An 11,685-nucleotide genomic window follows, 5' to 3' on the forward strand; every position below is an offset into this window, starting at 1 on the left:
TAAGACAGTTTTGTGTCTTTTCGGGATATAAAATTAATGAAGATAAAACAAAGGCTATAGCCGTAAATTATGCATCCACAAACTGGTTCAGCAATACACAATGATGGGGGTCATGATAAGATGCAGTATTTAGGTGTATGGATTAAAAAGGCAAAGGATATATGGAAAGAGACTAAAAAGATATAAACTGAGAAACTGGAAGCTCTTGTTTATGGATAAGGATAGTAATAATTAAGCTAAGAAAATGTTTTAGTTCCTTTAAAATATATATACCTGACCCATAAATAAAATTTAATCAACCAGAGGAGAAATTGTGGATAATAATAAAGAGTTGAAGGAATTTACTTGGGAGGGGAAGAAGGCAACAGTTAAGTGGGATAAGTTGATACTGCAAATAGAGCAAGGTGGTTTAGGATTACCTGATATGAAGGGATATTTAGAGCTATATAGTTAAGGCTCTTTGAAGCAGAAGGATATAATTCAAAATGGGAAGGGATGACTATGAAAGCAGGGGTGGGGGTGTGCAAGAAATAGCGAGAGAGATTTTGGATGCAGATCCTTATGGAAAATAATCACACAGTATAGTATATTCATAAAGTAGCAGAAAGTATTCTAAGAACCTGCCAACAAGAGAATGGGAAAGGAAATTTTGCCAATAGAGATGACTGCAAGAAAGGGTACAGAAAAATAGGCAACACAGAGCTGGAATTCACTGCAGAGAACTAGCAAAGGCACCAAGTTATTGGGAACAAATAACTACATAGGGAAAGGAAAGAATGGGATGAGGCCCAGAAGACATTTGGACAGCAGGCTACAGACGGTTTTCCCTACCAGGAATCGATAGAATATAGGCAAACAGAAATGGGTAAGCGCATCTTAAGTGAAAGACCTGCTCTGCTGGAATTTTTAGTTGAATCTAGAACAGAAGCTGCTGTTAAAAAAAAAAAAAAAAAAAAAAAGATAATTAGTACAGCATATAAATATTGCATGATAACTATAACAATCAATCAATCAGAGGATGTTAGAAAAGATTGAGTAGAGAGACTGGAAAAGCAATTTACATGACAGCAATGAAATGACATACAAGTCCCGGTGTTGTATTTGCTTTCCACAAGCGAGACAAATATTAACTTTTTCTGACATTGGTCAGTGCAAGAAAAAAGGATCCCCAACGGGGTACTTAGCTTTCAAAGACCAACTTCAATTCGGCAACAAAACTCAGGTAGCGGTCAACCAGCACTCGTGCGAACTGCTTCTGCTTCGGGCTCCACAACAAGAAAGACTGATGTAATGGCATCGGATGCCTTCCTTTATACCACTGACAACCTGACGTCAGTTCTCAAGCAACAGCAACCGACGCAGAAATACTAAGTCTCTGGTATTCAGGCCGGCCAAGGGCTACCCTGGCAGGGATAACCCAAATATGATGACTGCAACAGTGAAACACAAAGAACATAAATTAATCAGAGGAGGCTAGAAAAGACAGAGAAGAGAGACTGGAAAAGTAATTTACAACACAGCAATGAAAAGACATATGTAAGGTATTTTTTTATATCCCATGCATACTTAAAAATAATTCTTCCTTATGTAGACAAATGTTGGAGGTGTGATAGGTAGGAATGAGGAAACTGGGAACAAATGTTTAGGGAGTAAAATGAGATTTTAAAAATTCCCTAAAGAGTACTCTGTCAGAAATAATGAGTGAGCAAATGGCTGTAACTAAAGATTAATTTCTTGAGCTGGAAAGCAGGATCAGAATTGCCTAGACACAGTATGGCCTTATTATGTTTAATTATGTTGGCTGCCAAAATTGTAACTATTAGAAAATGGAAATCAAAGTCTAAAACAACTGTATGTGAAGTACTGAATATTATAAGACAGAGAAAAGAACAAGAAGTGGGATCTTTAGAAAAGGTAAGGAGCAAATTACATGCAAGTAAATGGAAATTGTGGGAACAATATATGCAGAATAATGTTCAGGAGGAGGAGGAAAGGTTTAAGGGAAGGCAAGAATTTAGCAGTTTATGTAATGTACTGATTATGTGATGTATAATGTATGCAAATGGAAAAACTGTTACTGCGTTTTGTTTTCTTTTCAGTTTATGTACGTTTACCTATGCCTTGAGTGATAATTTAATAAAGATGTTTAAAATAAGAGAAGGTATGATGCTTTATTAGCCTAGAAAAAGTACCCAAACAAGCATCTTTATTACTGCATGGAGAGTATTTATTTCCAGAGACGAGTGTCCGTGAGGGATACATGACAGCCAATTTGTGCACAGGGTGAAGTGATGCCGATGTGGATGTGTCACACAAACTTTGTAGCTGTTCAGGGATCCGAAAGTTGAGTGAGGGGTGAGAAAATGCTTAACTGGCTCCATTCCATGTGAAACGGCTCATTTCGTTATAACAAGTTATCCCCTATCTGTGCAACTGCTCAGCGTACAGATTCTGCATTTGGCAGCTATGCTTTGTTCCTTAATGCCTGAAAGTGGAAATCTCCTGAACTGGGGACAGCAGCTGATTTAAAAGCATGAACAGGAAAGTAAAAAGTTAACATACATGGACAAAAAGTAAGGAGGTGGATCTTGGAAGACTGACTTTGGATCTGTGCATTAAACAAACCTGGCAAGAATTTTATGATTTTTGGGAATCTGTATCAAAAGGCTGAGGCTTATCTTTAGAGGACTTCACAAATTAATTAACTCGCACACATGCGGGACTCTATGTTCCCTGTTAAAGTAGGGAAACTTAAAAGACAGTGCTGCTCATGGCTAACCACAACCCTAAACATTTGATGAAATAGAAAGACGTAGCCTGTGAGCACTGAAACACTAACAGAAATATCTGCCACAAGAAGTCTGTCTCACCCTTAGAAAAGCTTGCAGACAAGCCACAAATGTTGCTAAAGTTACACATTAAAAATGGAGACAAACTGCTCTAACTGCCATCCTTCAAAAACTTCCATCAGTCTGTGAACTAAGTGTTTATATCATAGGTAAACTTCCTCCTACAACCTCTGTGAAAAATACTAAAACTTTATACATACAATTATGAACTTGATCATAAATGCAATAACCCCTAGCTCTTCTTCTGAAGCAGAAGCCTATGTTCCCACCTTTCTTTTTGGGGAAATTTCATATATGGAGAACAGAGATTTGCCAGGTAAGCTATACAATAAAAGCCAGATTTAGTACACTTCATCTATAGTTTCGCACAATAGCCTAACAAAACATTGTTAGGCCTCTTTATTTTAACATGTACAACACCTAACTTCTGGCATCGTATCAACTACATTTAAAATGCAACAGTACTCATTTCCCAAAGTGGCATGCCCAAACACAACTGGGGACTATAGGTGCACTACAGACTTCTTATTCCTCATTAAAAAAAAAGAAAAAAAACTACTGTGAAAAGTAAATATTCAAACACTAACTATGGACTCCTTTGATGACCGGTGTGGCTTCCATAATCACTTTAGCATAGTCAGTGTTCTATGCACAGTAATCAGACTTACCTTTAACAATTTGAAAGGCAGCAGAACAGCAGATATTTTCACAGACATGACCAGGAATTTACAATACTCCTGAACAAATTAGCTTGACTGAACTTTGGATGAAACACCACTTTTTAACTAAACATTACTTATCACGGTTCAATTTTGGGAACCCTTCTATTCGAAATAACCTCACTCATGAAATCCTCTCTCAAACAGATTCTTTATACTGACAATATGCTTGTTAAATTCTGACAAATCTTTCACGAACCTTAAAGAAAAACTTACTTCAGATATTGTTTTTTTCCATCTAAATCTTAGTAAGTTTACCTTAAAATGTTACCTATTTTAACTATCATAAAATCTTACCCAACAGTAACTACAACATTACAAATCTCAGCTTGAAAAGTCTTTTTTTTTTTTTGCTACTCTGAGGTCATCAGCTTATTTACAGATGTACTTTCCACAGTGGGGCTTCTGTCCCTTGTATAATTGGAAAACTAGACACCAACCTGATCCTTGTAGGATTGGTCTTCCCTTGAATATGTGGCATATAGGTCCCTCATTTGTATCCGCCATCTTCTATTAAACAGTTGTATAACCAGGCTACCACATAGTTTAATTCCTTAATTCTCAGTTTAATTAAATTAGTTTTAGTTCATGCCTGTACACCCCGCATGTACCAGCATACACGCTCACATCTGGGTCATGTAGCAGATGTGTGACGTGACAGGAAGGTGCCCATACTTTGGTATACTGGCCAGATGTACAGTATCCTTGGCAGGATATGGTCCACCTGTTTGTACTACTCAGCCTTGCCCTCTCTTCCTTTTCCTTGCATGATCTATAAAATGGTTCATCTCCTTTCCCCACTAAATTGATTATACTGTCCTTAGTGTGGGCATTTTTTTCTTACAGTCTTTCTCGATTACTGGCTTAACAATCAACTATCTTCCATATTTCACCTTCTAGGTTATATTTCCTAAATATTACATTTTCCCCAACTCTGTAAAGTCACAAAGTAGAAAACCACACACTTTTTTTCTAAAATTACTTTTGATGCGCATACATGCTGTGGTGGTGGTGCTGCGGTAGCGTTGTCGCCTCACAATAAGACACTGTCCAGTTTGATTCTCAGCTAGAGCCTCTTCTGCATGGAGACATGCGTGAATGGGCGCACCTTCATTGAAGGTTGTGCATTAGGGCTGGCAACTCGGCACGTAAAAATCTATCTGCCAATCATTAGTGGACCGGAGTTCCGCTGTGGCGACCCCTAACCGGGAAAAGCCGAAAGACACAACAACATGCTTCACACAATCACTTTTGTGAAAAAGATAAATAGATTTAAGACAAGAATGGATGGGTAGAACACTACATTAACTCCATCAGCATGCAGTCACCACTAGGGAAAGGTTACAATTATCAGTTCTAACCTAGACTTACCTGTGAAGTCTAATTCCTTTGCCACAGTTTTTGCCAGGCTTTCCACTGAGCTTACATTAGAAGGGATGTAAACAAACTGCCACTTGTCATGTGCATGCTGATGAAGAGGAAGCTCATCCACACTGAAGGTGGAATACAAGGTGGCATTGGGATAATTCTCAGACTCTACTCGTTGACGCAGAACAATAAGAATAGCAGCAAACACCAATGGGAGTGAAATCTCTACGATAGTGACCAAAATCTGACGTTTCTAAAACAAATCATAAAAATGAGTTAAAGAATTTTAAACCATAAACATAATTCATCTTCAATACTGACAATATCAAGTTGATATCATAAACCGGTGGTTTCACAAATATGCACGCAATACCTAGCCAGCACTTGGTCTTTCATCATTTAACTCAGCTAGCTATCAGTGCTACCACATGCCAGGATCCCCAACATACAACCCTCACAGAAACAAAAGTCTCCCGGTTAGGATTTGGACTTATCCTAATCTCTCTGCTCAGTGTCAGCGACTGTCTAATAGGGCATAAAGGCATTTACATGTCAACTGTACAGTAAGCATACATCTCCCCTAGAAAGACAATATCCCCAATATTTTGAAACAATCATAAGCCTACTAGTAGCCACTACAGTATCGACAAACATTTTTGTAGATCTACATGGATTCACTAAGGAATGAGGTTTTAATGGGGCTTAGAAAATTTATTACATTGGATTCCTTAATATATTAGTACAACAGTGCCTAGATATCACAAAGTTGCTAAAAACGTAAATTATTAGAGTCAGACTTCCACAACACTGGACAGAGGCATAGACAGGTTATACCCAACCTTCTGCTTCAGCCAAATACTTTCAAGTAGCTAATTCACCTTTTACTTGACAGTCTTGCTTCACCTCTCTTCCCTGTGAGCACAGTACAGCACAGTAACCAATCAGAAAGCTACACAGTTCTCACAACATTAAGTCACTGCACTATATTACTCGAGTATATGTCATTACAGACTGCTGCTACGGTTTCTTGTTTTGTTTCAACTATCCAAAAGCAGGATTTTGACTCATGGAAAAGAAAGACAAAATAGATAAGATAGGTTCATAGGTTCATACTAGGCTATCTGCCCTAGGGCATTTATAAGCCTAGCCAGAATGTGTTTGGCTTTCGCCACCCATTTTAAATTTATTTTGCTATGCCCTTTTTCGAGGTTAGTATACTGTGCCTCTATCTAACAGTGACACAGAAGTGATACCCGGGGTAAACCTACGATCTCCCATCCACTCATCAAGATTCCTCTTAAAGAGAGTCAATGAGGGACTCTGCCTAACCTGGACTGGGATTTTATTCCAGAGTGAAGGGAGCCTCTGGGTTATGAATCTGTCCCTCCAGCATGTCCTATTTATTTCAGTGCTGAGGTTCAAGTCTCTTGAGCGCGTAGCTCGATGGGATTTGGATTTTCTGAGGTGCAGCATGTCCATTAATTCCGGGTTGGACATGGCTTTATACGTCAGGCACAGATCTCCTCTGAACAGGCGGTATGCCACTGAGTAGAGCTGCAGTTTCTTTAACCGGGCAGCATATGGCATCTGTTTGAGCCCTTTGATCCTCTTGGTGAGGTACTTTTGGGGTCTTTCCAGTTGCTGCAGGTGTCTGGTAAGGTACATCCCAAAAGGGGCATTGTACTCAATTATGGGCCTGATGAGGGATGAGTAAAGAGGCACGATGACCTCCCTGATCTAGATGTGAATCCCTTCATGATTAGGTGGGCTATATAAAATGTTTTTCTAACCACTTTGGCCACGTGGTTGTCAAATGAGAGATTGCTATCAACTTGGGTCCCCAGGTCCCTAATTACTTCTTCTGTACTTAATGGATTTCCACCTATGTGGTAATTTGTGGGCACTTTGTTTTTGCCAAAGGGGATGACTATACACTTTTGGCATTTAGCTTGAGGCCATGGCTCTGGCACCAGTTGTCTGTTTCTATGAGGCCCTTTTGGAGGATGCTTGTGTCGGCTGGAGAGTCTATTATGGCACCCAGTTTGCAGTCATCTGCGAACTTGGTCAGCCACAGTCCTTCCGTGTTGGCCTGTACCTCCGAGAAATATATACCGAACAAGAGAGGTCCCAGGACTGAGCCTTGTGGGACACCACTTGTAACTGGTTTGGAGTCTGAAATGGCTCCAGCAATTCTAACCATGTGGGTTCTGTCCTTGAGCCAGTTTGCAATCCATCTAGTGACATAGGGGTTTATATTTAAGCTGGTGAGCTTATCTATAATGCCAGAGTGGGGTATTGTATCGAAGGCTTTTGCGAGGTCCAGGTAGGCTGTGTGGACCACCTTCCCCTCGTCAATGGCCTTGGTGACTGTTTCAAAGAAATCGACCAGGTTTAAGAGGCAGGATCTGCCCTTAACAAAGCCGAACTGGGTAGGATCCAGTGTTTGTAGGTCCCCAATATCTTTATTTATGAGGTCCATGATGATCCTTTCCATAGCTTTGCAGACCAAGCTAGTCAGGCTTATGGGGCGATAGTTTCCAGGATCCGTTGAGGCACCACCTTTATGGAGAGGGACCACTGTTGCTGTACGCCACTCTTTGGGCACATATCCTGTAGTAAGGCTGAGATTGAACAGTAGTTTTATGTTTGGGTTTAGCTCTTCTTTGAGTTCATGTAGGACGCAGCCCAGGACACCATCTGGTCCCATTGATGCTGTGTTTTTTGCTTTGGAGAGGGCGGCTCTTACCTGAGCATCTGAGATGTCAGGGGGGCAGCACTCTGCTGGGATAGATATTTGCCCTTTTGGTGGGGAGGGGGGGGGAGAAGTTTGCGCTGAACCTGTCAGCTAGGATGTTGGCAATGTCTGTGGGTTCGGTGTATTTTTGTCATTTTGGACTAATTCTGAGCATATCTGGGAATTACCACCCAGGTTCCTAACATAACTAAAGAAAGCCTTGTGATTATCCTTAGTGTCCTGTGCAATTTTTCTCTCGAAGCTGGTCTTAGACAATTTTATGTGTGCCCGTAGTTTTTTGCTAATACTGATCAGTGATGCCTTCCCTTTTTGGGATTTTGCTTTATCATTTAGTAGCTTCCTCCTTCTATTGTATAGTTTGTTTATGGCTGGGGTCCACCAGACAGGACGTCTGCCTTTGGAGGATTGGGTCTTGGTTTTATTTGGGATCGCATGATCCATGCATTCCTGAAGGTGTTCATAGAATGCGTTTATAAAGGATTCTGCGGTCTGGGCTGTATTTTCCACAGGCCCGGGGGCTTTGAAGGATTCCACCTCAGTTTTGAGGAGTGTAAAATTTGCTTTAGAGAAGTTTTTCACTGTGGTTTTCTGGGCAGGGGGTGGGGTTGGGATGTGAATATCCAGTGAGATTAGTTTATGGACTGATCTTACCAGTGAGGGATACACTTCTGGTCTGGAGCATAGAGTCCCCATGTTGATGATGATCAGGTCCAGTATGTTTTCCCCTCTTGTGGGAGTGGTAACAAGTTGTTCCATAGCATTTGAGTTTATAAATTCTAGGAACCTTTGGGCTAGGTGTTGGAGCTAGAGTAATGCTCCCAGTCTATGTTTGGGTAGTTGAAGTCGCCCAATATAATGGTGTTTGGAGAGACCTTCATATTTTCCAGTGTTCTCAGGAAGGCAGAGTGGGGTTCCTGGGTTTGGGAGAGTGGTCTGTAGCAGGCTATAAACTGGAAGGCAGTTTTACCCACTGTTAGTTGCACATGGATAGTCTCTGATGCTTCGTGCTTTGCCACCAACCTGGAGGTGTGGGTATCTTTGATGAATATCGATACTCCCCCTCCTATTGTGGTTCAGTCCAAGTTTTGGGGCCGAAAAGCATGGTATGAGATAGTACTACATATTAATATACCAAAATTAGAAGCGGTCAAAACAAGGTTATCTGAGTTATCACATCTTAATGCTTCTTGATAGAAAAAGTGTTACAGGTCAATTCACACTAGTCTTTGACATCCACCCAAGGGGAACTTCACAAACAAGGATTGGCAGTTGGCTGAAGACATGAATCTTAAACTGGATCCAGCTGTAAAAATCAGTCATGTCCTATACAGCGCTCATGACACAGTTTGGCAAATAGAACAAAACAGGGTAATCCTCAGAATACATGCTTACTCTTCATAGATAGCTAGACCTTCATCAAAAACACTAGCTATAAATGACCACGGCCTACACCCAGACATTATGGACTCTGCAATTATTCTACCAGGATATTCCATACTGAGACTAGACAGACTACACAAAAAGGCATATGAACAGCAATTCCTAATTTATGCTCCTTGGGAGTATTCTTTTCAAGTAGTCAGATGTCAATTTCTACTAAGACTGACTCACTGCAAATGTAAAGATTAGTACCAGAAATAGCTGTTTATTGCAAGCTACGATGCTTATTTTAGACTACAATATAAAAAAAGTCTGTCTAGAACAGTGATGGCAAACCTTTTGGGCTCGACGTATCAAACACTTTGGAAAATGCCTATCTTAACCGTGCTGGCGTGTCAACCCCCCCCAGTGAACAAGAGAAATAATATAGCAATAACCCACGCCTGGGTGTGGGTAATGCTGGATTTACCCATGGTTGGCGTGGTTTGGTCCCGAGGGCGAAGCCCGAGGGACCAAACAAAGACAACCGTGGGTAAATCCAGCATTACCCACACCCAGAAGTCGGCTATTATCATTAATGACATTATTTAAGAAAAGAAATAATTACTTTTCTTAAATAATGGCATTGTATAATGCCTCTTTGCTGCCCTTCCGCAGCTGTCTGGTGTTCCGCGGCAGTTCTGATGTACTGCGCATGCCTACGCAGTACATCAGAGCTGTGGGCAAAAGCAACGGAGAACGCAAGATTGCTTTTTACTGTCTCGCTACGTTAAATGGGTTTTTCACAGCGAGACAGCTTTAAAATAAGCAACGGAGATCTCCGTTGCTTATTTTAAAGCTGTCTCGCTATGTTAAACTCATTTAACATAGCGAGACCAGTTAAAAAAAAAAGCAACGGAGATCACAAGATCTCCGTTGCTTTTTACACACTGTGTCGCTATGTTAAAGGAGTTTAACATAGCGAGACAGCTTTAAAAAAAGCAACGGAGATCTATGTTGCTTTTTTTAAACCTGTGTCGCTATGTTAAACTCTTTTAACATAGCGAGACAGTGTTTTATACTAACGGAAAAAGTCCGGGCGACCGGACCTTTTTCCGTTAGCATATTGAGAGATTTACAACGGGCACGCTGGTTGGGCTGGCCAATCAGCGTGCACGTTTTAGAGGAGGCATTGTATAATTCTTTATATATTACTTTATTTAAAAATATATACAGTCCAATCATGTGTCCTGCTATGTATTATAAAAGCAAAAGAAAAATCAGTGACTTACAATAGAGAAAACGATATGGGCACTGATAAATGGGCTTAAAATACTGCACCAAAAATTACCCTACTTTTAACAGTAATTTTGAAATGAACTGAAAAAAAATTAAACACTGCATTTGATTTGATCATTTAATGACATTTTTGTTGCCGAGTTTTAATAGATACATGGAGGGGCACATATTTCTTGTATTTTTGTTTCATTCAGTTTCTTTGGTAACTTGAGTGTTGGTGAATGCTGATGTGTCATCCAAAACATCATGGCGTGTCACCTTTGACACACATGTCATACGTTCGCCATCACTTGTCTAGAAAGAAATGTGATTCCACACTGCAAGCACTACACAGCTTTTTAATAAACATCAAAGCTGCATATAAACAGGTAAATGCAATATATGCACACTTAAAGCTTTTGACTGTACTGACCACTACATACTGCTCAATAAACTACTAGCTATGGGTTTAAATACATTTTGGATAGAATGGACAAATGAAATGCCATGCACTAGGCTTTGACAAAATCAGGCTCAACTGTGTGAAAATTACATATACATGAAAAAAGGAATACCTCAAAAAAATCAGTGTTAAGGGCCCCAAATGTATTGCCTTTATATCTTCAGCACATCTAGGGACCCAGTTGCATTCAACGTGCAACTGTGACAATGATATATATGCAAATGTTTCCACAGCAGAAATATGCAGACAACTTAAACTATGTAACATTATTAAGTGGTACCTTGAGTCTGATTTTCTGCACTCTAATCTAAACCAAGCAGATGGGTGATCATAGCAAAACCGTACTTCTTTAAATATGAATTAAGATACAGGAAAAAAATGGTTATTTTTGTAGTATAAAGGTATATTCATCATGTTCTGAAGTAAGTCTAACAAACCTTTGGAGTTGGTCATAATTTCCTTACAATATACAACACCAAATTATACCTTTTAATGCAAAAAGTATGTTATTTTTGCTTTTGTTGATATAGACCAGTGATGGTGAACTTATGACATGCATGTCAAAGGTGACACGCCACAATGTTTTGGACGACATAACAGCGTTGAACACCCAAGTTACCAAAGAAACTGTAGTCAGTGATTGTGTGAAGTGCACTGGATTATTTTGTGCCAGGAGCCAGTTAAGCAACACTGCGACAGAGGTAAGGAAGTTATTAACCTCAAAGACTATTTCAGTATATGGTCTCAATATAGTCTGCTAAGGGGAGTGCTGACATTGTTTTCTCTTTGTGGTTACACTTCTGCAAAGGGCAAGTAGTCTGCGTTTCTAAGCGTGTGCTGTTTTACATTCCTCTCAACAGTCTCCCTTAATCCTTCCTAAAACTGGCAACTTTT

General features: G+C 40.0%; 1 protein-coding gene across 1 annotated transcript in view; it reads right to left on the minus strand.

Annotated features, from left to right (window-relative positions):
- ABCA3 (ATP binding cassette subfamily A member 3) overlaps positions 1 to 11,685 on the minus strand; it is a gene marked incomplete in the record, with an annotated part of 1,818,321 nt that overhangs the window by 1,605,242 nt on the left and 201,394 nt on the right. The window contains 1 exon segment of the mRNA XM_044089258.1: positions 4,940 to 5,189. Coding sequence (XP_043945193.1) covers positions 4,940 to 5,189 — 250 coding nt within the window.

This window comes from Protopterus annectens, chromosome 12.part0 (genome assembly GCF_019279795.1).
Source record: "Protopterus annectens isolate FY-2018-M chromosome 12.part0, PAN1.0, whole genome shotgun sequence".
NCBI lineage: Eukaryota > Metazoa > Chordata > Ceratodontiformes > Protopteridae > Protopterus > Protopterus annectens.